This window comes from Colossoma macropomum, unplaced genomic scaffold (assembly GCF_904425465.1).
Source record: "Colossoma macropomum unplaced genomic scaffold, Colossoma_macropomum, whole genome shotgun sequence".
In the NCBI taxonomy this organism is placed as follows: domain Eukaryota; kingdom Metazoa; phylum Chordata; class Actinopteri; order Characiformes; family Serrasalmidae; genus Colossoma; species Colossoma macropomum.
The window spans coordinates 48,462,187-48,489,451 of record NW_023494791.1 but is presented as its reverse complement, the minus strand read 5'-3'; the positions used below and the strand labels follow the sequence as shown (position 1 = coordinate 48,489,451).

At 41.3% G+C, this 27,265-nt stretch overlaps 1 protein-coding gene across 1 annotated transcript; it reads left to right on the top strand.

The window, feature by feature from the left end:
• The first annotated feature begins 223 nt into the window (after positions 1 to 223).
• On the top strand, positions 224 to 27,265 carry kif15 (kinesin family member 15). Its single transcript, XM_036573532.1, has 35 exons — positions 224 to 333; positions 1,753 to 1,789; positions 2,264 to 2,450; positions 3,287 to 3,363; positions 3,476 to 3,513; positions 4,285 to 4,382; positions 6,541 to 6,720; positions 7,775 to 7,984; positions 8,185 to 8,310; positions 9,147 to 9,269; positions 9,644 to 9,785; positions 10,303 to 10,385; positions 10,958 to 11,167; positions 11,480 to 11,666; positions 11,983 to 12,124; positions 12,732 to 12,873; positions 14,040 to 14,222; positions 14,346 to 14,474; positions 15,173 to 15,278; positions 15,667 to 15,832; positions 16,125 to 16,275; positions 16,964 to 17,049; positions 17,170 to 17,248; positions 18,071 to 18,157; positions 18,460 to 18,564; positions 19,992 to 20,114; positions 20,749 to 20,895; positions 22,444 to 22,524; positions 23,242 to 23,406; positions 24,675 to 24,778; positions 26,010 to 26,073; positions 26,199 to 26,236; positions 26,367 to 26,499; positions 26,603 to 26,734; positions 26,984 to 27,265. Exons 1-35 carry the CDS (start codon positions 300 to 302, stop codon positions 27,017 to 27,019), a joined length of 4,131 nt encoding a protein of 1,376 aa, XP_036429425.1. The 5' UTR covers positions 224 to 299; the 3' UTR covers positions 27,020 to 27,265.

The window sequence follows — 27,265 nt, the reverse complement described above, 5'->3', positions numbered from 1 at the left end:
GCTCCTGCGCACAAACAGTACATTTATATGTATAATAAAGATTCGCCCACGTGTGCTTCCTCATTTCAGTGCGACATTTTAGTGAAGAAGCCACAATTTCACAACTCACACTTCGCACTAGGTAGGGAGTAGGGGGCCGTTTGAGACGCAGCCCGATTGAGAGCCTGTCCTCCAGGCCTGCAGGTGGCGCAGCGATAGTAAAGCGCTGTAGAGATGGGTTTACCTCAAAACCCGCCGCGCCAATTTTGAAGTGTTTTGATGTCGATTAGAAGATTTTTTGGCTTTTTTGTTTTTTAGAAATGACACATAACACAATGAACCCCAAAGGAAAAGGTACTGTTACTGATTTCGCTGCTTTTGGATGAATATTAGAGGCGCTTTGTTTCAGCTCTTCACTGTTTTGTGTGATGATAACAGAGCTAAGTGTCAATACGGGTAACTGGGTTAGCCAACACCAGCTAAATGAACTCAAACCGAATATTTAAATACGTTTAACTTTTATTAGTTCTATATAGATGCGGCTCGACGGTAAGCAGTATGATATAAAAAGCTTCGTGGGCAGAGGAAGCAATGTTAACTTTGTTTTTGTACGAGGCTTAAATTTCTTCCTTTACGAACTTTCCCGTTCCACCTTAAATAGTGCAGCAGTTACGTTGTGGCTGCACCGTTTAAGGTGGAACGGCAAAATTCGACTAAGAAGCTGACTTGGTTTTGTTGTGTTTATGTTCCATATTTCGCTGCCCTGTAAAATCCGGCCACAACATCAGCTTCGTTAATCAAAAACCTGTTTTGTTCGTTTAATTTCGACCACTTTAGAACGAAAAGCACGGCTAATAAAGGGTTTTTATGATTTAACACGACTAACAAACACCATGTGGCCCATTTTCACAAAACAGCAGCTTTAAACAGTGTTTATGAATATTTAACATATATAATTTAGTGGATCAATTGGGCTCTGTTTGGTGCAGTAAGAAGCTCATTTAAAATAATAATTTTTTATTTTAAACTTTTTTAAAACCCTAATTCTCACTCATTACCACACCGTGTACACACATGTGCTTCTCATCATCATTTATTATTTCAAACAAAACGTAAAATATCTTTAAATGTTGACTCGCTTGACTTTGATACTTTCCTTATCATTTCTAAGGAAGTGAACCAGAATAAAAATGTTTTATGACACATCCTCAATGGCAGAAATGCCAAAAATACAACATTTGTGTGTGAATTTTTTTTTAATAATCAGCATTGAAAACAGTATGTAGATTATGAAAACAGAAGTTTGGAGAAGTGGACTTACATTATTACGTTACATTATTGACATTACTTACATTATCTTCCAATCCTGCTGTTTTTTTTACTTAATCGGAAAATGTTACTAAAAGCAAAGAAATCATTCAGGTTTATTTTTAATTGTTCAACTTGGTAGGTCTTTTTAATTTTTAATGCTGCATCCCAGTTTTTATCCTGTTTGTGAGAATAAAACATTCGTTTTTGCTGTAATGCCACAGAACGGTTGGAGAACACACACGGGCAAACAGGCAGTTCATATAAATATGAATATACATCTTAAACGTGGAGAAGCTTCTGCCTGAATCTGATTCTTATGAACGAGTGCACAGTTAAAATGATGAGTGAATAATATCTTTGCACTGATGTTGAAGTAATTGTGTTTAAAGAGAACTGACTGCTTACAGTTACAGCGTCCTTGTTATCAACCCTAAGAGCTCAGTCTTGTTTTTATCCATGCAGGGTCTGGAGACACAACCTTACCTCTCCAGTCCAGCAGGTAGGTTCATTTCTACGTACTGTACCACAGGTAGTCTGCAGAGGAGGGTAAAAGCAGCCAAAGACCAAAACTGTATTGTTATTTCAGTTAAATAAACTCGACTGCAAGTAAAAATGATTCTCAAGAATCAAATTAAATTACAGAACTGCACTAGAGGGGTTCTTTGGGTGTTCATGGTTGTATATAGAACCATTTTCCTCAGTATAGAACCCTTAAAGAAGTGTGTCTCTGTAGAGAATGTGCTCATTTATTTTAACAGAATGTGCAGTTTGGTCAGGGTGCCGACACTTACGCAAAACAGCTGTAAAAATAAATAGTCTTTATGTAAAAGTCTGATTTGTTACAGCTCAGCTCTGCCAGACTGTCCGGCTCTGCCAGACTGTCCGGCTCTGCCAGACTGTCCGGCTCTGCCAGACTGTCCGGCTGTGTCCTGTTTCGCTCTCTGATGTTTTGTCTCTGTGTTTGTTCCTAAAGCAGTGATGGAGACGCCATTAAGGTGTATGTGCGCGTTCGACCTTTGACCCAGGGCAGCGGGTTGACCACAGATGGCGATCGGAGTTTGTGTCTGACGGTGACGTCGCCCCACACCGTGCGCCTGCACTCCAAACCCGAGCCGCGAACTTTCACCTACGATCACGTGGCTGATATGGACACGACTCAGGTGAGCACTGAGAGCAGGACTGATCTGGGAAATGCGGACGGCACATCAAACACAAACACCACAGAGCTCCCAGCTGATCTGGGGTCTGTTCATCATTCCTCTAGGTCGGGGTGTAGCGATTCAGTTTCTCAGATTTGATATAGCTTTCATTTCCAAGGTTAAGATTTGATTCAAATTTCTGTTATTTTATGTGTTAAAATATCTTGATTTTAATTGTGTGTTCCATCGGGTTAAATGGGGTGGGCGATATGGCAGAAATACCAAATCATGATACTTTCATGACATCTTCAGGATTTATGTTACATATCAATATTTCCACACACAGACAGCATTTAAAAACCGCACCGAAACCTTTTTTTAAGTACCAGCTGTAGCTACAATATACTCAAAAAAGCATGTTGTTTATCATGATGACAAAATTGATCATGATTAAGATAATATATCGTCATTTTGCCCACCTCTTGGCTCAAATAAGATACAACACATGCCAACTTTATAAAATGTAAAAATCTGTACTAAATCCACCTAGATTGGCCTAAATCCACCTAGGACCCCAGGAAGAGTAGCGGCTATCATGATAGCAGCTAATGGGGATCCTATAAAAAACAAATAAACAGAAATATAACATTTAACATAATTTAATGTTTCATAATCGAAGTAAAACAAACTTATTATGATTTACCACGAGTCTGAGAATCTGGCGACTGTGATTAGTTCATGTAAACTTTTCTAGTAACTGTTACTTTTACTGTCTTATGTTGTTCTCTATAATATGATATTGAAAAATTCCTGAAATGTACTCGGTCCATTATGTTCTGATCGTGTCTGTTTTGCAGGAGTCTGTGTTCTCAAGCGTGGCGAAGAACATCGTGGAGTCGTGTATGAACGGTTATAACGGCACCATATTCGCATAGTGAGTCCTCGTCTGCTCTGTTTACTAGTCATTGATCAGTTTAAGTCAGATTCAGTAAATTCTTTCTGTTCTTCACACTGTGATGTTTTTTCCTCTCTTTCCCATGATACAGTGGACAGACTGGCTCTGGGAAGACGTTCACCATGCTGGGTAAGCAGAGTCCAAAACTTTATTGTCCAAAACTGCTTAACACAAATGTAGAGTCACAGTGGTTTAAAATCCCAACAATTCTATCAACAAATTTTAACTGAAGGTGTTTGTCTGAACACTCAGTTTAACGGACAGAACAGAAAAAATCTAATTTTTAAATTGAACATTTCTCATCTCTGATTTTCCCAAATCAATCTTTTATGAGTGCGAAACTCTTCAAATACTAAATAAATGAAATAGGTACCTAAATAATTTAAACATGACTAGATTAGGTATGTTTTTGAAAGGAATCAAATGTAGAATACAGTATAGCCAAACATTCATCATTCTGTTTGAGTTTTAGCAGATTGTAGTGTTGGAAAAAGTAACTTTTATAAATATTAACAATAAAGACAACAACAATAATAATGATGTTGGTAATAATGGTAATTCTTTATTTAGCAACTTTCATGCGTTAAAATGCAGCTTAAAGGGCCTTACGAGGAGGAAAGCAAATAAAAACCAAGAATCAGTAATAGAGAGAATAAAAACATTGTAAAGGGAATGAAAAATGAAAATTTAAAGTATAAATAATAGTAAATAGAATAAAATAGCCAAAATATATAAAAGAGAAAATACATGAAAAAGAAGGAATTGTAAGTCAGAATAAAAGTATTTTGTGTATCTTGTAGTGAATTATTAAAATGTTTATATAGCTTGTACACAGCTCTGTGATCAGGGTTATATACTGATATAAGGGGTGTGTGTGTGTGTGGCTGTTTTTGTTTGTAGGTCCTAACGAGCTGAATGATTTCTCTGATGAGCTGCGTGGTGTTATTCCTCGCAGCTTTGAGTATTTGTTCTTCCTCATCAACAGAGAGGTGGAGCGGGTGAGCTGATCACTGCTGTATTCAGTTTTAGGGGTTCAGACAATGTTTTCCTGAATGTGGGTGAAGCGGAAGCGCTGGGGAGTGTGCTGGGGGGTGGGCTAGGGAGTGCGCTGGGGAGTTTGCTGGGGAGTGTGCTGGGGAGTGTGCTGGGGGGTGGGCTAGGGAGTGGGCTAGGGAGTGTGCTGGGGGGTGGGCTAGGGAGTGGGCTAGGGAGTGTGCTGGGGAGTGTGCTGGGGGGTGGGCTAAGGAGTGCGCTGGGGAGTTTGTGTGTTTTGAAAGCTGCACTGGGCTGAGCTTTTCCCTGTTGCTAAGCTAAACTACTGGTTTGTTAATCATATATAACACACAAAAAACATACCTGAAGTCTGAAGCGCTGCACTGTTAAAGAACCCAGCTGTGCTGGCAAACTATCGTTTTGATATGTATAGAAACATTTTTAATTACAACCGCACTTCCAAATCACACGCTGGGCAAAATATAAATAAAAACAAAATGCAGTGATGTGCAGATCATTTAAACCCTATATTTCATTGAAAATAGTACAAAGGCAACATATCAAATGTTGAAACCAAGAAATTTTTTTGTTTTTTGAATTTGATGCCAACAACACGTTCCAAAAAATTGGGAGGGGGCAACAAAAGGCTGGTAAAGTTGTGTAATGCTTAAAAAAAAACACCTGATGGTTGATTGTCAACAGGTGAGTAACATGATTGAGTATAAAGGGCATCTCAGAGAGGCGGAGTCTTTCAGAAGTAAAGATGAGGAGGGGTTCTCCACTCTGTGAAAGACTGCACCGTCAAATAGTGCAACAATTGAAGAATAACGTATCTCAACGTAAAAGAGCAAAGAACTTCTGCTTTTCATCATCTACGGTACATAATATCATTAAAAGACTCAGAGAATCTGGAGAAATCTCTGTATGTAAGGGATGAGGCCAAAAACCAGTATTTGCTGGTCGTGATCTTTGGGCCCTCAGGCAGCACTGCATTAAAAACAGACATGATTCTGTAGTGGAAATCACTGCATGGGCTCAGCTCAGTTCATCACTGCATCCACAAATGCAAGTTAAAACTCTAAAACACGAAGAAGAGACCATATATAAACAGGACCCAGAAATGCTGCCACTTTCTCTGGGCCTGAGCTCATTTAAAATGGACAGAGGGGAAGTGGAAAAGTGTCCTGTGGTCTGACGAATCAACATTTGAAATTCTTTTTGGAAATCATGGGCACTGTGTCCACTCAGCTTGTTATCAGTGCACAGTTCAAAAGCCAGTATTCATGATGGTATAGGGGGGTATTAGTGCACATGGCATGGGTGACGTGCTCATCTGTGAAGGCACCATTAATGCTGAATGATATATACATGCTTTGGCAACATATGCTGCCATCCAGACAACGTCTTTTTCAGAGAAGGCCTTGATTATTTCAGCACGACAATGTAAAACCACATTCTGCACGTATTACAGCAGCATTGCTCCATATTAAAAGAGTCCAGGTGCTAAACTGACCTGTCTGCAGTCCAGATCTGTCACCACTGACAACATTTGGCGCATTATGAAATGAAAAATACGACAAAGGAGACCCCGAACTGATGAGCAGCTGAAATCCTATATCAAACCAGAATGGGAAAACATTTCACTTTCAAAACATCTCACTTTCAAAACTACAGCAGTGTCTGGAACGTGTTGTTGACAATAAATTCAAAATGGGAACATATTTTTCAAAAAACCAAAAAATTTCTCAATTTCAACATTGATATGTTGTCTTTGTAATATTTTCCTTTAAAAATATGGTTTACATGATTTGCACATCATTGCATCCTGTATTTATTTACATTCTGCACAGTATCCCAAATTTTTTGGAAATGAGGTTGTACTTCTAATAGCTGGCAAACATGGTGCTGTTTGCAAAAATGAGCTAAACTAAAAAAAAAAAAATCAGTGCTCTTTTATGTTGTGAATTAGAAGGACTGCAATCACTAATCCTTTTTCCATTGATGTTTGATCTCATTGGTCAACACAGCCACCACCACCCACTCTTACAGTACAAAACTGAACCACCTGTGTCGTTTATTTATGTGTTTATTTATTTTTAATAAAGTCTGGTCTTTGCCTGGTTTATTGTTGCTCTCTTATCTGATTTCTGTCTGTGTGTTTAGTCTGCAGGTGCTAAGAGCTTCCTGTGTAAGTGCTCTTTTATAGAGATCTACAACGAGCAGATCTTTGACCTACTGGACAGTGCGTCGGCCAGCTTGTTCCTGCGAGAGGACATTAAAAAGGGGGTGTTTGTGGAGGGAGCTGTGGAGAAATACGCCGCCTCTGCCGCTGAGGCCTACCAGGTCAGATACCGTGAGGGGGTAGCTAGGCCTGTCGCAGTCATTACATAAATATCAGTTGAGTTGATCACAATTGTTCGACTCAATAATACTGGTGCTACAGAGGGCAGCAGTGAGTAATGTTTGTTTTAACTTCAGCTGTAAGCTGCTAGGCCCAGGCCCATTTCATATTTTTACACCTACCCCTTGTTTTCAAGTGTTGCCCCTTGGAACTGAGTTACAGGGTAGTGTTTGAAATCATCCTCTGAAATGGGACCCTCAAATAAAAAGAGCATCACTTCATTAACAGCTACCAGCGCTGCTCTGTAGGCGACCCTGCCAGTCTGCAGTGACAGCAGAGGAGGGTAAAGTTCAGCTCCTCACTGCTGGGCTTTAGTTACATTTAGGGCATCATATGATCTTCAAAGAGGGGGGCGATTATTTATTATCACCCACCCCTAATTCTTCAGTGATATGAAGCTGAAGTCCGATATTCACCAGATTCTTGTTCAAATTTTAAGGTGGAATGGGAAAATTAGCTAGGTAACTATTTTTTTATGCTTGTTTTGGAAAAAAAGGACCATAATACATTGAGACGAGAATAAACGAAAATAAACATAATACAATGGTTGTCGAATTTTAAAGTGAGAAAATTCTCACATCTGTGTGTCTCTTTGGTCGCTTGTTGCTGTTTTTTTTTCCTCTTTTTTCCTCATAACTCTCTGTTTGGAGCCTCTGAAAAACCTCACTTCACCCTACCCCTCTATTTCAACAAAAATTGGGACACCCTACCCTTCAGCATGAAAATGCAAAACAGATGAGTAGGGCTAAGTGGTAGGGGTGAGGGGTGAAATGGGTAATGGGCCTAGGTTTTGACAGTTGGGAAGCAAGACAGCAATTTGGCCACTTTTGTCTTGTACTGTAATGCAATTTAATTGTTTCAAAAACAGCCAAATTGTTAATGGCAAACTATTATTATAGCAATTAATTGTCGGCTGAAATTATTCTGATACACCTCAAGTGTTGATACTCAAGTTTGTGTGTATGATTTTGTTTTTGTCTGTGTGCCTCGGTGCAGGTGCTGTCTATGGGTTGGCGTAACCGTCGTGTGGCATCAACATCAATGAATCGTGAGTCGTCGCGCTCTCACGCCGTTTTCACCATGACGCTGGAGTCTAAGGAGACCGGACAGGAAGTGGTCAACATCAGGACGTCCCAGCTCAACCTGGTAGATCTGGCGGGGTCTGAGAGGCAGAGAGACACCCACGCAGAAGGATCACGACTAAAGGTGAGTAGGAGATTTTATCAGGATCTACTAGATTATTGACTATTTTTCGCCCCCACAAACGTTCTCTCAAGTTCAATGAGGAGTTTCTCCTTTTATGCTGTGATCAAACACAAGAAGCCCTTCCTAAAATGTGTTGTTCCCTATATTTAACAGTTTTAGGTTCAGCTGTATAAAACTGTCTTATGCCCTGTACCCTGCAGGAGGCCAGCAGTATAAACCGCTCCCTGATGTGTCTGGGTCAGGTGATCATGGCCCTGGTGGACGTGTCCAATGGGAAAACCCGCCACATCTGCTACAGAGACTCCAAACTGACCTTTCTGCTCAGGGTCAGTCAGAAAATCAAACAGAGGTTATACTGTATGTGGTCTTATAGTGTTTGTGTGTGCTTTACTCTCAGATGTGAATAGCTTTCACCATCTGAGCATCACTCTTACAAACAGAGGTTTTTAATTATGGAGTTGACTCCCAGTAAGCTTTTGGAGAATGTTGTCTAGCATTCCTTTGAAGCAACAGTTTAAGCGTGTGGAGGTGTTCGGTATCTCTAATAGACCTAATTATATGATTTCTGACACTGTATGACTCACTGTTATCTGTAAACATGGGCAGAAAATGACCCAGAATCTGCAAGAAATATTGAAATAGGCAAATTGATTTATTTATTTATTTTTTAACGATGTAAATGTGAACAGGAAGAAAAGTGCTTCAATGCTGTGTTTGAATGATGCTGCTGCATCTGTACCAAAATGTCATAGGATAATTATGCATATACCTCTTACTCAACTATGTTGTGCTTTATTTGAATCACATTCTTTAATTAGGTAGCTGGGTTTTTTATGAATGTAAAAGGCCAGTTTGGCCCATTAAAAAGCAAATAATGTTACTTAAGTTGAGACTGGCTAATAGAAAGTACTGGCAAACTTTCATACATGGATTGAGCTTCAGATTTAACATCAAAAAAGCCAAAATTGGCCAAAAAGCATTTGACTATAAAGAAATTTGAAATCGACAAAAAAGGTGATTGACGTGTCCTTACGATAATTCTTCTTGGAATTGTTTTTCTGTCTAAAGCATTTAAGCAATTAAAGGATCAGTGTAGAGGCTGACTGACCTGTGTGTGTGTGTGTGTGTGTGTGTGTGTGTGTGTGTGTCTGGTCTCTTTTAGGACTCTCTGGGAGGCAATGCTAAAACCTACATCATAGCTAACGTCCACCCGGGATCCAAATGTTTCGGAGAGACGCTCTCCACCCTGCAGTTCGCGCAGAGAGCCAAACTCATCAAGAACAAGGTGCAGTAGACAATACTGCTTATTCAGTTAATATTATGTAATTTTATTTTTTTATACTTACTAATTTGTTCATATATATATATGTATGTATGTAGGATGCTTCCCCTTTTTTTCAACTGACCACTTAGGTACGCTGTGATGTACACACAATGAAACATGACAGGATTTCAGAAAAATATTAGATTTGTGAACAGATGAATGAACAAAACGTTCGTCTGTGTTTTCTGCATCGTGAAAATCATAGGACCCTGTTTATTGCTGTTAATTGTGTTTGCTGAATTATGCTTGATTAGGCGTTTTTTTGTTATCTCTGTCTGAATAGTGACTTTGTTTTGACGTTTTGTATTCTCTGCTTGTGGTTTGATTCCCTGTAGGCGATGATAAATGAGGATACTCAGGGTAATGTAAAGCAGCTGCAGGCTGAGGTGAAGAAGCTGAAGGAGCAGTTGGCTAACGCTCTGTCTGCGCGCCACAACATAAACGAACTTGCGCCTGGAGGCCCTCAGCCACACACAGGTACACATGCACACCTGAATATCCTCTTTGAGGGATTAGCTGTGGCACAACACTACCTTTTCCAGTGCTGGCTACGTTTACATGCAGTCTGATAATGTGTTAATAATCAGACTAATAGCTCTAACAGAATAGAAAATGTTTACATGTACACATGCATAGTTTACACTAATGTTTACACTAAATGATGAGCCGAATTTTGGAACAGGGTTACATTTAGCGAGTATGTAAATAAAGATTTTGATCAGATTCCATAGCAAGAACTACCAAACCATAAACTACCAAACTAAAAACCACCAACTCTTACCAATAACTGCCAAACCACACTTAAAAATGCCAAATAATAAACTACCTAACCAAATCAATAAATAACAAGCCATACCAAGAGGAAGTACGATAGTATACTGCACATGATCTGTCAAGCCTAGGTTCCATCTATATTCACGACCCATCATTCTAGACACTCCCCCTTTTACTGTAAAAGAAAAATAAGACTAATTGTATGATGTTGTTTGTTTAGCCCCGTCTGACGCTGAGCTGCCATATAAGACTCGCTTCCTTCAGGCTGTACGACTCTGGAAAAAACGGGAGGACGAGAAAAAGGTGACGATCATTGCATTAAAAGCAGTATAGATGTTCAGTCTTTTATGCTAAGGATATTAGCAAACAGGATTTATGTTTTTATTCTTTATCATTATTGATCCTTTTTACTCATGATGTTTAAGCCACGATATGGCAATATTAAGATTAAGAGTAAGTGACAACGGAGAAATTTCACCTTCGCATTTAACCCATCCGTGCAGTGAAACACCACATACACACTAGCGAATGCACACAAACACACACTAGGGGGCAGTGAGCACACTTGCCCAGAGCGGTGGGCAGCCCTATCCACGGTGCCCGGGGAGCAGTTGGGGGTTAGGTGTCTTGCTCAAGGGCTCTTCAGTCACTTACTGTCAGCTCACGGGATCAAACCAGCGACCTTCCGGTCACAAGCCTGGATCCCTGACCTCCAGCCCATGACCGCCCCCAAATTAGAAATTGATGATATTTGAAGATCTGTAACGTGCTATGTATTTTGATATGACATATTGACACGTATTGCGATTTATTACTTTTGACTGCAAACTGTTCCTCCAAAAGAGCAGTTACTAACCGCCGTGTTGACGCTGCAGGTCCTGCAGGAGAAGGTGTCCCGTTTGGAGGAGGCGTGGGCTCAGAAGGAGAGGTTCATCCAGTCTAACCGAATGATCCTGAAGTTCAGAGACGACCGCATCGCGCAGCTGAAGCGAGAGCTGGAGACGGGACAGCAGAGCGAACCGCAGCGGCAGGACCAGATACTGATCGAGCAGCTGCTGCAGGAGATCCGCCTGCTCCGGGAACAGGTTCGGACCTCATATACATTCATATATGCATCATAATTAGATTCGATACAATGTGGTTGTGTCCCGCTTCAATACATTTTTCAGTACAGGCAAAATTAAGTCCCTGAAGGTGGGGGGTGGGTGGTTATTACAATAATAAAACAATGTTTTATTATTGTATTTTTATGGTTTTAATATAAATGTGCAAATTAAAAAAAAATTGCTACAAATGGCAAAACTAAAGGAACAGCTGGAAGTGGTTATTCTGCTTATTATTATTATTATTATTATTATTATTCTCAGGAACGTCCTGATTAAATTCTTCATCCTCAGGTAGAGCATCATCCCCGCATGATGATGTACGCAGCGGAGAACTGCAGCCTTAAAGAGAAAGTTCGTGCTCTGCAAGCTTTGGAGTCCGTGAAGAGCGCTCAGGAGGCCGTGTCCCAATCCGCAGCTGAGCTGGAGAAAGCCTTCCAGGATCTCATGCAGACTGAGGAGGCTGCAGAGGCCTCTGGAGGTGAGTGAGGCTGATTAATCTGTGTCAGTGCTGGTTGAAAGCCTGTCAGCTGAGTGTGAGTTTGTCCGTAGCATAAGCTAAACGTATTTCGTAGAAACGCGAGATGCTTGAATGAGAGCGAGGGCTGATTCGGCGGTACAGTTTTACATTTTTACTGTTTATTTTTATAAATTTACCTCCATACATCGTTAGTAAGCACTTAAAGCTTGTACCTAATAGCCCGTGTGATATTTATCCTGATCCTATTCTGCCCAAGCATATGTTCACACTGCAAACTTTTTCAGTTTGAGTTCTTCCTTGTTTTTAAATACGACAGCTCCACCCACCTACTCCACCCCCGTCACCATGGAGACGTTGTCCTCAGTTTCCGTGGAGAGGCTGAAGGCCCAGTTGCTGCAGAAACAGTCCGAGCTCTCCTCCACCATCCAGGCGTTCGATGAGTACAAGCAGGCCAGCAAGTAAGCAAATATATGAACAGCTAAGAGGACAATATTTTTTTTAATCAAACTAAGTTCATTTGCAGTCTTTAACACACTGTAAACACACTGAGAAGTAGAATCCATTTACGCTACATGCTGAATTATGAATACTATAATCAATTAACCTATTAACTAATATTCAATTAATTAATTAATCAACTATTCTATCTTCTCACTTCTTTTCTCTCTGGCTTTAAAGTTCTCTGTGAGTGACAAGTTATTTCTTATTTCATGATGCAACGAAACAGCACAAGTCATACGCCCCCTACACTTCCTGTAATGTATTACAGTCTGTCAGAGTGACTGTGTGGATCATATGAACATTATAGAGGCTTTTTAAATGAAACAGTAGAAGCCATATCGCCCCCTACACTTCCTGTAGTGTATTACAGTCTGTCAGAATGTAATCTGTCAGTGTGATAGTGTTGCATCAGCGATGAAATCCACGTTGACTTCCTTTTTTTGTCAACTAAATATTGCAGCGTTAATGTCCACTGCAAAATAACATACAAAGGACACATTTGTTGCTGTGTTGTTGTACAAATGTCTGCGAGCCTAAAGCCCAGCTGTGCTGCCTCTTCTCTAGGAAGCAGCTGCTGGACTTGGAGTCTGAGAAACGCTACCTGGAAAAGTCCAACAAGCACCTGGAGAAGATTCTGGAAGCTACTAAAGCGCACACCAAGCAGGAAGTGTCACAGCTCAATAAAATACACGCAGAAACGATTAAGGTACACAAAGAGTGAAAGTAACATTCATTGAAATCTTTAAAAGATTTTAAAGTGTTGATTTAGCTAAAAATAGATTCCCTCGTTTCACCCCTTTATTTCAAAAGCAGTTGATCAGCCAAGACATGTTTGGTGTCTGAAGTTTTCTTCTTTAAGCCTTTGGGTTTTCGGTGACTAAAATAATTGGGGATCACACACTACTCAACTTAGTAGGAGACCCAAATGAACAAAGTTAGAGCTGCTCGCTGCTGATGCTGTTTCCTCTGCTGTTCGCAGTGACGGGGTAAAGAAGCAGCAGGTAAACGTGATCAGTGTGGTATTTTTTTGAGGTTTAAACGTAGATAAACTCGGTTCTGCTCATGTTTTAAACTCGGCTCATTAAAAAGCTTCGCTCTACACGAGAGAGACTTTTCACCGTTTTTCTTTGTTTACTTGCTGTATTTTCTCTTTTCGTGCTCTCAGTTTTTATTGGCTGTTACAGGAATCTGTTCAGACTGAGTCGTTGATCAGTTTAGACTAGATTTCGCTCAGAGTCGGGTTAAAAAAATCACGTTTGATGAACTCTGACTGGTCTGAAACGCGATCGGGAGGCCAAAAATCTGAGTCTGCGCCCCTCAAACACGACTCAACTCAGACTCACCCAAAAATCTGCAAACTAGAGCTGACCAGCTCAGACTCAGCCAGACTGAGAACTGAGGCTAAAATCGGGCTAAAATTGGGGTAAAAGTCGTGTAGAGTAACCCCGGCTTTAGTTTTAGCAATGGAGCTCTGAGGCTAATGTAACTAACAAATAATAGCTGCTTACGTTTCACCAATTAGCATGGTGTTAACGGCATGCCTGAATCATCATACGCTCGCCTCAAACCGTGTGCAGTTGTTAAATAACATTTAATAGACTTTGTGATTTTCTGACCCCATATGGTCTTTTGCTTGAAGTCCATTTTGCTGTAAGATCTCTTGCTTGTAAAAGATGAATCATCTATGAAGAAGCAGAAAAGTATGTTGTGGTTTATTGGCTTGATTTGAAGTAAATTTTGAAAATCTGAGTTTTGTCCACAGTAATTTCTGAGGGAAAAGATCAACACTGTTTGTTCCCTTATGATTTTGTTTGTTAAAGCTGCTCTCCACGTGTTTTCATTTTTTATTTATTTATTTATTTATTTATTTAGATCCTGACGACCCCGACCAAAGCTTATAACCTGCGGAGTCGTCTGGTGCCGCTCTCCAGCCCGGAGCACCTAAACGGTCATTCGGGAGAACACGATCTGGAGGATATTCACACTGAACAGCCTCCACCAGAGATGAGTGAGGTGGCCTGCGAGGCTCTTACAGAAGAACTGAAGCAGATGCAGGTACTGACAGTGAGACGCTGCTTGATTGTAACTATTATAACCATAATCTTTGGATTGCTTTTCTCTAATAACATTTAAAGCCATGTTTAACGACTTAATAACTTAATGTCCCTCGCTCATCAGGATCAGATCAGTCGTCTGAAGGGCCAGTTAGACGAGGAGGAAGCCAAGAACATGAAGCTGCTTCAGCAGATCAGCAAGCTGGAAGAGCAGGTCTCCACAGCAACGGAGCAGTCCACCCGCAGAGAGGAGGTAGGATGTGCGCAGTAGTGCAGTACTGAGTTTAAAGGGGACCTATTATGCTTTTTTGTTTTTCCTCTTTCCTTTAGTGTGTTGTGCATGAAAACGTTCTACAAAGTCCCAAAGCTCAGCGTTCCCTCCAGAGGGAGAAACTCTCTCCCACGGAACCTGCTTTTCTCAGCTGCCTGAAACGCCTCGTTGGAATTCCAGCCCTTTTCCTTTGTTACAAGATGACTCAATCTTGTGACACAGTCCTTACTGCCCGCCTACCGGCGAGCTCCGCCCCCTCACACAGCGCACAGCGGCTACTGAAGGAGGAAGAGTGTGTTTAGTGTTGTGTCCATGTGGAGACGACGCTGACCGGACTTTCAGGATCCACTCTGGATCAAACTGATCCGGCAGAAGCAACACCGCTGGAGAAACAGCCACAGCAGAGTTTACGGCTGCTCAGGAGAGAAGGGTCTGTCTGCAGACTGCAGGACAGGGGTGGAACGTGGAGGGGCTATGTTTTTGGAACAGTGAAGGTGTAAATCTGTTCTAGTGAAGCCTTAAAAATAAAATATTGAGCCTTGAAAATGAGTATAATGGGTCCCCTTTAACACAGTTACTGTTACACAATCAAAAGAAAAGTTTTATGGCTGTTTGTGGCTACTTTTATGTTAAAGTAAATCACATTATTACAGCAGCGCCCTGTCTCTCTGTCTCTTTAGGACTTCAGTTCTGAGCGGTGTTCTCTGCTGGAGGAGCAGCAGAAGCTTCAGGAGAAGATCAGCACTTTAGAAAAGCAGCTCACTGAGGAGAAGACCGCAGCAGATGGTCAGTGTATCTCCTGAGTATCTGAGGGCTTATTTTTGTCGACACCATGGGGTCTTAAAAAAGACGGTCCTTCACATATTTACAATGTTTTATTAAATCCACCCTGCAAAACTTTTATTTTCAGCGGAATATTTTCATTTCACTGCTAAATCAGCTCAGACTGATGATTGTGATATTAAAAAGCAGAAATAGAGCACTGCGTGCAAGAGGAGCCGTTAAACTTTTTAAAAATCTACTTATATTTATATATATTTATTTATTTATGCTAGTATAATAATAGTAATAGTGTTTACAATCCAACATAGACGAAAGTACAGACAAAAGTGTTTTTTTTCTTTATCATTTGCACCATGTTGATTGGTGGTTTGATGACCTTTTGACCCTGCAGTGCTGCGCAGTGAAGTGTCTGATCTGCGGCTGATCCTGCAATCATCCGATAAAGAACTGGAGGCCGTTAGGATGGAACTGAAAGAACGACGGACCGAGCAGGAGAAAGAGAACACGCACCTGTCCAGCAGCTTGATCAGCACACAGCTACAGCTGGATAAAGTCAGGTGGGTGCTGGGTGGTTATATATGGTTCTGGCGTTTTAGTAACTGTTAAATCCACTCTGTTCCATAAAATATCATTCATGTTGCACTGATTGTGCTTGTTGCTGACGATATCCAGAACCTGACAGCTAATTACTGTGTATTCCATTTACTCAGCACTTCAGATTGTTTTGAAAGAACAGTGTAGACAAAAACCTTACAGTGACTTTTTTTGTTGTGAGTCGTTTCATTCATTTATTCGCTGTGCTGTGTGTGTGTGTGTGTGTGTGTGTGTGTGTGTGTGTGTGTTTTTCAGGCTGGAGTGGGAGCAGCTGCAGGAACAGCAGCGTTTGCTGCAGGACGCCTTCGACACGCTGCAGGCTGAGTTTAAGTTTGAGGCAGATCAATACAACCAGCAGCTGGAGGAGAAAAACAGAGAGCGCGCAGAACAGCAGGCGCAAATCACTGTGAGGATCACTCTGACTTTTTCTTTTCCTTTCCTACCGTTTTCTTCTCATCTCCTCTCCTGTCTTCTCTCCTCCTTTCCCCTTTTGTCCTTTCCTTTCTGTTCTGTTCTATTTTGTTCCCCCTTTTGTCCTTCATTTTCCAGTTTTCTGTTCTGTTCCACTTTTTCCATTCTGTCTCCTTTTTTCCCCTGTTGTTGTCATCCAGTTTTTCGATTCCTTTCCACCTTTTATTCACTCTGGTCCTCAGTTTTCCCTTCCTTTTCTCTTTTTCCATTCCGGTCCCCTTTTCCTTTTCCATTTCTGTTTTTTTTTCCATTCTGGTTCGCCTTTTCCTTTTCATTTCTTTTTCCATTCTGTTCCCCCTTTTCTTTTTCCATTCCTCTTTTTCCGTTCAGTTCACTTTTTTCCCTTCTATTCTGTTTGGTTTCACTTTTCTCCTGCCATTCTGTTATCCATTTTCTCTTCCATTCCTCTTTTTCCATTCCATTCCTTTTCTTTCCTATCACCTTATAGTTTTCCCTTTCTTTTACCATTTTCTTTTCATTACTTTTCCTATTATTTCTCATTTTCCTTCCTTTCCTTCTTTTTCTCCTGCTGAGTGTCAACTATAAACTCCCTCTTCTTTCTTCTCCTCTTTAATCACTTAATCTTGTTCAGTAATTCTGAGTTTTGTGCTGTTATTATGTAGGAGCTGATGAATTCTCTTCAGGCCGAGAGGGAGCTGGTTAACAGTCTGAGGTCGCAGCTGAAAGCCGACCGAGAGAGCACGTCAAAGTGAGTTCATATCCATCATACGAGCAGAAATAAGTAATTCTCATTACTTGCTTCTGTAACTATACTGACTGTACTGTGAGCTGAAGAGTTTTAGATGTTTCTGATGATGTCGTCTCACAGAGAACTGCTGCAGTCGATGGAGGAGAACGCTGTGCTGAAGAAACAGATTCTCGATCTCACTACAGAAAATCAACAGCGGGTGGGTGTGTGTGTGGTGGAAGTGCTTAATGCTACAACCTATACCTCATCATCATCATCATCATCATCATCATCATCATTAACTACTTAGTCCAGATAGTGTTGCCGTAGCAGTTGAGTGAGCAGAGAATCCCAGACGTCTCTGTCCCCCACAACTTCCTCCAGCTCATTCCAGGGGACCCTGAGCCGCTCCCAGGCCAACTCGGAGATATAATCCCTCCAGCGGGTCCTAGGACGACCCCGTGGTCTTGTCCCAGCTGGCCATGCCTGGTACACCCCCACTGGGAGGCATCCGGGGGGCATCCTGATCAGATGCCCGAGCCACCTCACCTGGCTCCTCTCAATGCGGAAGAGTAGCGGCTCTACTCCGAGCTCCTCACCGTATCAAGTAGAGTGTAGCCGCCACCCTGCGAAGAAAGCTCATTTCCGCTGCTTGTATCCTTGATCTCATTCTTTTGGTCAGTACCCAAAGCTCATGTCTACAGGTGAGGGTCGGGATGTAGACCAACTGGTAAACAGAGAGCTTCGCCTTATGGGTTGGCTCCCTCTTCACCACTACAGTGCGGCACAGTGACCGCATTGCTGCTGCCATCTGTCCCAGGTTGCGGCCAATCTCACCATCCCTCTTCCAATCTCTCGTCAATAAGACCCTGAGATACTTGCACTCCTCCACCTGGGGCAGGTCCTCTCCCCTTACCTGGAGTGGGCATAGCCTGTACCTCTGCGATTGAAAAGAAAACAGTTTCTGTTTTTTCTTTTATTATTTTCATTTGTGTTTGAGAAAAAAGTTAATAAATACAGTCTCGCTCTCTCCATCATCCAGGCGGAGAGGATTAAGGATCTTCAGCAGGATGTGACCACTGCCAGCGCCTCAGTGTCCAACCTTGAGCAGAAAATAGAGCAGGACAAAGTAAGTTAACCTCAGTATCTCACAGATTCATAACAGTACACAGCAAAACAGTTCTAAAGGGAGAGAAAAGGCTCTGGGGTTAAAATCCTCAGTCTGTTCTCCTTGGTGACCACAAAAAGCCATAGACTGGCTTAAAAGTCAAATTGACCAAGTAGAAACAAAATTCAGTTTTTTTCACTTTAGCCAACTTTTATAGATAAAAGTACATCAGAGCACAGTCGTAAGTGCTTTATTATTATTATTAATTTAATTAAATCTAGCAGAAATTCTTATAGTTCTGACGGCCTGTGTTTGTGTTTCAGGCTGTGGTGTTGGATTTGATGAAGCAGACGCGTGATCTGCGGTCCGAACTGGGACAAAAGGAACAGAGTCTGTCCCTGATGACCGCTGACCTCAGTGACATCACCGTGAGTCAAAGATCATTTTATTTTAAATTGTTATTCATATTTTATTTGCCATTCATTCTGAGTGATTTGGATATTTTGTGGTTTGTATAAGTGTTTACACCATACCTATAATGGCCATTCTATTGACATTAAATACATACTGTTTGTATTTTTGTATATTTAACCCCATAGTCTTTAGGCTAAATTAGTAATCTTAATATTTTGTTATTTAACTGCTGCTGTATTATTCAGCGAATACTTTGTGTACAAATGTAAGTTCTGTGTTTGAGAGTGAGGAACTGAGTTAGAACCTTCATTGAGAACCTTAAGGGGTTAGTACAAAAGCTGAATCTGAAGGTTCAGCAACCTTCAAAAACCAAAAGAAGTGAAAGAAATAGAAGCACTGTAAAATAATTCTAACCAGGACGGACTGTACCGTGGTGGACAGTAACGAAGTAAATGTAATTTGTTACTGTACTTAAGTAGTTTTTATTTAGCCAAATATCTGACTTTTTACTCCACTACATTTTGCGAAATCTGTCGTTCCTTTTGGTTTATGTGTGTATAAAAACGTAACATGTCAAAACGAAAGAAGCGCAAAGCAAAAACACCAATCAGGGCACAGCGGTCACTTTGTTTTGAGCTTGTTTTTACCTGTTGGACATACCGACTCAGTGGGACTCTAACCTAACTTTGTTTAAATAGACCACAGTATAGAAATATGTACACATATGCAGTTGTGACTGACGTGTCTTTTTTCTGAATTTATACAAACACGATTTCATTTTATAGTAAATTAGTTTTGTCTAGTTTATGTTTATGAACAGAGACCTACAGATGCAGTTTAGTAAAGGAAAACTCACCTGTCAACCTGAGTTTAAAGTTTTTATTAAACTTAATCTTGTAACTAAGGTCAAATAAATCTTAAACTGAAACTTTGCTTGTTTGTAAAGTGATTTCAGAGCCACTCAGTTCTGCCTGATGGAAACTGTTTACCTTCAGTGTTTTGTTCTTATGATCATTTTAATAGACATCAGCGTCACTAATTAATGACATTCTATTAAAAGACTGGTTTACCAAGAGAGACACTGGAGTATTTTCACCTAAAATGAGTTAATGAAGTGAGTCTTGTTACAAAAATGATAACAGGACATTAAAGTCATAATTAATCTTTTAGTACTTTCACTTTCGATACTTAAGTACATTTAAAAGTAAATACATTTGTACTTTTACTCAAGTGGAGGTCTAAAGGGAGGAACTTCTACTTTTACTGGAGTAATATTTTACCTTGGGTATCTCTACTTTAACTCAAGTACATGGTTTGTGTACTTCATCCACCACTGGGACTGTATGGGGGGCTTAGAAGTAAATGTCTGAATCCTGCTTAACTGGAATGCTGAGTGGTTTCAGTGTGGAACAATCTAACAGCAGCACTGCTGTGTTTGCAGGTGAAGTACGGAGCGGTGAGTTCGGAGCGAGAGGAGATGAAGACGCAGATCTCCCACATGCAGACAGAACTGCAAGAGCTCAGAGAGGCTTCTGACCGGCGCGTCGCATCGGACCGCGTCGAGGTGAGTGACAGTTAAGGATCTAAATTATCTTCATTTGTTTCAGCCTCGTGTCCTGTGCTGTTGTAGTCTTTTCAAATATGCTAAGTTTAGTTTTAAAAATGCAATCAAAAAATTGGCTCCCGAGTGGCGCAACCGTCTAAGCGTTGGCCCTGTCATCAGGAGGTCGCGAGTTCGATCCCTGGTGATGCTACAGCCATCCGTAGCCGGGAGTCCTCGAGAGCACAACTGACTTCGCTCTCTCTGGGTGGGTAGGATGTCCCCCCCCTTCTCCCCCATCACTTATCGCGATGCTAGTCAGCGCAGGCGTAGCAGATCTGGCGGTTGGCGTTCCTCCGAGCGCGTTCGGCTGTCCAGTGACGTTGCGTGAGCGGCAGTTCAGAAAGATGCGGTGGCTGGTTTCACAGGTCTCGGAGGAAGCCTGTGCTGCCTTCGCCCTCCTAGCGTTGATAGTATCGTGTGATTGGGGGAGTCCTAACTAGCGGGTGGAATTGGAGACGACTAAATTGGGGAGAAATTTGAAAAAAAAATGCAGTCAAAAAGGCGTATTGCAGTGTGCAGCAACACAACTGCAGTATGCAGTTTTGTCCGTATCATGCTGTCCTCCTCTGAAGCTCTGTTTGCTGTTGTGTTGTAGTTGGAGCTGCTGCAGGAGGACCTGGCGTACGCTACAGAGGAGGTGGAGAGGCTGAGCAAAGCTTTAGAGGAAGAGACCGCTTCACTGCAGAAAGCTCAGCTCCTCAACACGGAGAAAGAGGCGACCATACAGATGCTGCAGGAGCAGGTGCGCCACATACTTACAGTGTTAAAGGCTGATGGGTTAAAGCAAATCTTCATTCTGTTAGCGGTGTGCACAGGAACTTAACCGTGTCACTAAGTTCTGGTGATTTTGCTGCATCACAGAATGTTAAAAAGAGAAAATACTGAGAACTCAGTTTGGCTAATATTTGTGATTTAGTAAGTTCATTATATAGGGATGCAGGGATCATGAATGATCATCTTTCACTTCTGATTTCTTTACAACCAAGTTAGCTTCTTGCATTTCTATTATTTCCAACTTTCAGTATACAGTATAAATTTAAAAAACACATTTAGTTGCTCTTTAATCAGTTTAGCCCTTAGGACCCGGAGACACGTGGTCACTTCTAGCCTTCATAACTTCAGAACGGTTTAAGATACAAACATGATCCACAAATCAGGACATTTAGCAGACCTGCCTAGCAAGCATGACGTCATCGAGCTGTGACATCAGCATCATTGAGTAATTCGGCTCGGAAAATCACCTAAAATCCTGATATTATTGCTGTGCTTTTAGCCTTCTTATTCCAACAAAGGGTTAAAACAGCGACATGATTCACACATCAATCATCATCAGACTCCGCCTCACCTTCGAGAGTGATTTCATCCACCTGTGACCGTCCATCAGCCAGAGATCAGCTCCAAAATCACCCAAACCCACTCGCTACTGTTATACTACATCTCTGCTTTTAGCCTTCATATTATAAACAAAGGGCTTTCAGTTTACATTGATTTTGAGTATTAAAAATATCTATTATTGAGTTAAGCCAGTCTTGCTGTGTATCAGAGTTTTAGGATTCAGCCTGAATCCAAGAGCACAATCAATAAAAATCATGGCCGCCTTATGCTAAATGTTTGTTTTTACTCATAATAACAAATAGAATGAATCACCATCAAAATTCTTGCACTTTCAGCTCACAGACACTCCAGACTAACAATTTCTGAAAAGATAACTACAACTGCACTTGTTTTCAAGATCTTTTTAATTAAAAAAAATACAAAATTGAGCAGGTGCTGGGTAAATTTTTGATAAGGAACGACCCAAATTCATGAAGATATATCAACTTTCTGTTAGCATTTACATGTCAAACAATGGCATATCTGAGCAGCCCAGGGTCTCCTGAAAACTAACAACATATGGCATGGTGACTGTTACATGGAAATACTTTTATAATTGTAATTGACCCAAAAAATACCAAAAAAAGGGTTAATTGACATTTTAAAATCCCAAATAAATTTTTATTTATTTTTTTTAATAGCACGAGTCGTATAAAGTGCTACATTGAAACAGGCGACCGACATTGTTGGCGCAGTGAGTCGTGTAGTTATGCTAAGACATTTTGGTTCAGGTGTAGCGTGTGCACTTACCTGCCTCACCTTTTTTACATTATAACACAGAAACAGGTTGACCAAAATCACAAATAATAGGTTGTCCGTGTGCCGTTTCATGTTTTTTAATGATTCCTGAGGCATGTTAAAGAGGTGTGTGTGTGTGTGTGTGTGTGTGTGTGTGTGTGTGTGTGTGTGTGTTCAGCTGAAGCAGCAGGAGGAGCAGAAGAGTGTGAGGAGTGAAAGTGCTAATCATGTATCTGCTACACCTAAAGCGAACCCACAGGTGAGTGCAGCAATCAGAGACATCTTTGTTCAGCCTCTCTCTGCAGGCCTCCTATTGGCCATTCTGTCGTCAGGGTGGAAATCAACTTGTCGGATATTTTTATTAATATCATAAAATTAAATGGTTTTAAACACTACGAGCTGTTTGCCAAAATGTATTTTAGATTATTTATTTAATATTTCAGGAATTCTGTGAACAAGAAATTATGAAAACTTTTTTTTAGAATTATTTTATACATTTGTCTGAAACCAATTTAGTTTGATTTGGCTGAAGACTTAGATTCCAAACTTCTGAACAATTCCAGATTTTTTGAACAGTAGTGTAAATCGATATTACAGAAAGCAAATAGTAAACAAATAAATACGGCACATAGACACACAGGCTATATTTGCAACTATATAGATTAGATCCAAATCCAGCGTGTGAGGGACACCAGCCAGCACGTATTTTCGTGCTGTTCCTGAACATAAACGTGAACTTTTGGGATTCTTATGGAATTTGAAGTGGTCCACCTGGAAAGAGGTGCTTTTTGATGAGCCAAACTGGCATTTTAAATACCTAAATGTTTATTTAAATAGCATGTAAATTGCTCCGTTGAAAGTAAGAGGTGACTGTCAATTTAGTGATTATGTTTTTTTCTAAAAAATAATTATTCTAAAAACAATAAATTCTTTTGTTTGTGTGTGTGTGTGTGTGTGTGTGTGTGTGTGTGTTCAGACTCCTCACACCCCACACAGCTTCAACAGGGAGCTCTCAACGCTGTTGGAGAGTCAGGAGAGGGAGCTAGAGAGTAGACGCTCGTCCATGATGACCATGGAGGTGCTGTTGGCAGAACTTAACGCAGAACGTACGGCTAAGAACGATGAGATCCAGAGACTGAAGGTGAGGTTAAACACAAATACACGCTTACACACACACACACACACACACACACACACACACACACACACACACACATAATGAAGACATTTGGTTGGTGGTCCATTCTCAGGGTATCAGACACAGAGGTGTTGCTGATGTTTTTAAACACATCAGTGGGTGTGTTTACATGCACTCAATAATCCGATTATAATCAGAATTCTGCGGTTATCTGATTATTCAAAGGGTCATGTAAACAGCGCAGCTCTGATTTCTTACATCGGAGTAAGGTCTAGAAATCAGATCTGATCAAATCTGATAAAGAGGCTGGATTGTAGCTCAGTAATCAGATTTCTCAGTGCTGTAAACTCTTACTCTGATTTCTTTCGGATTTCTCAGTCTGCACATGTGCGAAACAGATGGTGGTACCGGAAATAAGCGAGCAGATTTGCCACTAGATGGCAGCAATACACTTTTGGAGCGACGCTGAAACCAAATACATGCTTGATGAAATAAAGGATTTAATATTTTTCATCTTCTAGATGATGTATGTTCATATTTTCAGGTAAAGTGACTCGATGTTTTAAAAAAAAAAGTCATGGTATGAAGTTTTACATTATGTTTAAGTCTCGTCTTCTTCTGGGAGTTTATTGGCTGGTTGCAAAGCAGAAATCTGATTACTGTCTGACTCATGTAGACCTGGAGTTTCCCCATTATCTGATTACTGCATTTAAACGTGTTGATCGGATTACTGCCAAAATCTGTTTTTCTGCAGTTATCGGATTATTAGGTGCATGTAAGGGCTTGAGCAGAGGTCTTCAAATCCGGACCCAAAATCCAGTTTCCGGTCCTGTGTTTTTGTAATTACTGGTGGTTAACTGAACTGTTGATATAACTGATTGGCTACTTAGTGTCTCACCTCCCAGTGATTGCAAAATCCAGGACCGGGAACTGGATTTAATTGGATTTGAAGACCTCTAGACTAGAGCAGTGATTGCTATCCCTGGTCCTGGGGGACCCCTTGCCCTGCACATTTTTGGGCATTTCCTGCCAGAACACACCCAATTCAACTCAGGAAGGGTTGGTTAATTAATGGACTAGTTGGATCAGGTGTGATGGGAGCAGGGCAGACTCTAAAATGTGCAGGGCAGGGGGTCCTCCAGGACCATGTTTGGGAACCACTGGACTAGAGCATGATAAGTTACAGTATCTAATTACAAGAGAGGGGTTTCTGATAAAGTGGCCCGGGAGTGTATACAGTGTGAAAAGCATATGTGTGTCTGTGTTTTCAGGCTCAGATAAATGAGAAGGAGAACATGCGTTTGGAGATCCAGAGTCTGTTGGAGCATTTCTACAACACGCAGAGCCAGCAGTCCCTGAGCAGCAATGCTACAGAGTGAGATGCACGCACACACACACAATAACATAACATGCAAAAGTGCACTGTTTAATGCAAAAACCTTCGCTCTGTAAGTACTTTTTTGTCACCAAATTACCAGTCTTATTTTGCACCAATCCAGCGGCGCCCTTTTCTCACGCTGGGGCTGAATCTCAAACGGCTTCCTGCTCCCTACATAGTCCTGCAGCCCAACAGTGAATAATATAGTTTAAAAATAGTCATTTGGGATTCAGCAACAGATTAGGCTGTAGAGGATAGAATTTCTAAACACTATTTATTGAGTACGGAGCTGTTTGGGATTCAGCCTGGGTTTGACATGACTTCCGACTGAAATGAAGTCATTCATGTGACGTTCTTTAGTGTTTTATATTGCCCTTTTACAGTTACACAATTGTATTGTAAGTAGTAAGAAGTTGAATTCAAGTTTGTGATATTAATGATGGAGTTTTTAGCCTGTTGGCTAGCTGACCAGCCCAGTTCTAGTTTTTTTAAAAAAAAGGCCCCGCTCAGTTTAAACAAAAACGGATTCTTACTTTATCTTAGGTGTGTGTGTATTGTGGATTTTACAGTGGCTTCGAACACGGCTCAGCCAATCAGATTTTAGGACCAGAACTATCCGTTTTGTGTGTGTGTGTGTGTGTGTGTGTGTGTATATAAAAGTCAGAGACGATAGCTCATCTGCTGCTGCACAGTTTGTGTTGGTCATCCTCTAGTCCTTCATCAGTGGTCACAGGACGCTGCCCACAGGATGCTGTTGGCTGGATATTTTTGGTTGGTGGACTATTCTCAGTCCAGCAGTGACACTGAGGTGTTTAAAACCTCCAGCAGCACTGCTGTGTCTGATCCACTCAGACCAGCGCAACACACACTAACACACCACCACCACGTCAGTGTTACTGCAGTGCTGAGAATGACCCACCACCCTAATAGTACCTGCTCTGTGAGGGTCCATGGGGGTCATGACCACTGAAGAACAGGGTAAAAGGGGGCTAACAAAGTATCAGAGAAACAGATGGACTACAGTCTGTAACTGTAGAACTACAAAGTGCACCTATATAGTAAGTGGAGCTGATAAAATGGACAATGAGCGTAGAAACAAGGAGGTGGTCATCATGTTATGCCTGATCGGTGTACGTATGTTTGTATGTGTGCGTGACTCTCATTCATGCTGAGATGTATGTGATGCTTGTCACACTGACTGGTGTTTGTGCCTCTGTTTTGTTTGTAGAAACCTCAAGGAGGTCATTCATCAGTCGGTTCTTCGGGAGTTACGAGAAGAGAGGAGTGCAAAGGTGAGGCTCTTCATCTTCGTTTAAACATTTACAAGTTTAAATGGAAAAGAATTTTAAAAATGTACAGCTTTGTTTGGGCTTTTAATTGTTTGAATTACGTCTCTTTTGCTCTTGTTCTTACCCAGAATGCTCTGATGCAGCAGCTGGTTGAAGCTCAGAAGACGTAAGAGAAAAATTACATGTTCAGTACAAATTCAATTCAATGCTCATTCATTTTGAACTTTTTTTATTATTTTTTTGGTGATGTATTTTGAGGATTGATTAGTGTGTCTGTATGTGTCTGTGATGGTCAGTCTGCAGAATAAGGAGGTAACGCTGGCCCAGTCTCAGACGTGTGTGCAGGAGCTGACCTCTGAGCTGAGGAACCGCTGCCTGGAGCTCCGAGAACTGAGGCTGAAAGACCAAGAGCAGGAGGCTCTCCTGCAGGTGAGCTGGGATGGAGGGATAGAGGAGAAAAGCAGAGGGTGTTTTAATGGGACCGCAAAGGAGCGGCCATTCATGTGAGAGTTCCTGTTGTACTTGCTTGCAGGAGGTGGAGGTTTTGAGGAAGCAGGTGGATCACCTGGCGGAGGAAAATGGCAAACTGCTCGGCCACCAGAACCACAAACAGAAGATCGAGTACATGGTCCGCCTGAAAAAAGAGATCACCAAACTGCAGGAGGTGAGCTTCACGTTGATGGATTTGTTTTGCATGTCTGAGGTAACATCAACCATCAGCAGAGTCAATTGGCCCCTTTTTAAACCGTGGCGGATTACGGGTCATTAGTTCTGGCGAATTCCTAAAAACTCCCTTCAGGCTCCGACCACAAATGTGTTCCTTCATAGCTGCTGTTGTGAAACGGCGCACAACTCCCACATTTAGAGTGAGTTATTCATTTCATTTGACTTTCTTTCTTGTGTGTTTTTACAGGAAAACGAGAAGCTACGGCATAAAAGCACCTCCTAAATCTTGAATCTCCGAGCGCAGCCTACCAGACCTCTTCAAGCTGAACATTTCAGGAGTCTCCAGCCGGCCAGTCTGATTGCAGGAAGTATTCAGGGACACGCATCCTAAATAGCTGTTATATATACAATGCAAGTTTACACTTTTACTTGCCCAGGATCTACAAAGCTCTATAGCTGACATGTCAAACAGCGTTAAACAGGTACACGCTTTCTTCATGAAAGCTGTTTTACCTGAGCAGGGAAACAC

Coding starts and splice junctions, on each gene's coding strand:
- kif15 (XM_036573532.1), top strand. CDS start 300: ATGACACATAACACAATGAACCCCAAAGGAAAAG. Junction 4,383..6,540: donor TCAACAGAGAGGTGGAGCGG/GTGAGCTGATCA, acceptor CTGTGTGTTTAG/TCTGCAGGTGCTAAGAGCTT. Junction 6,721..7,774: donor CTGCCGCTGAGGCCTACCAG/GTCAGATACCGT, acceptor GCCTCGGTGCAG/GTGCTGTCTATGGGTTGGCG.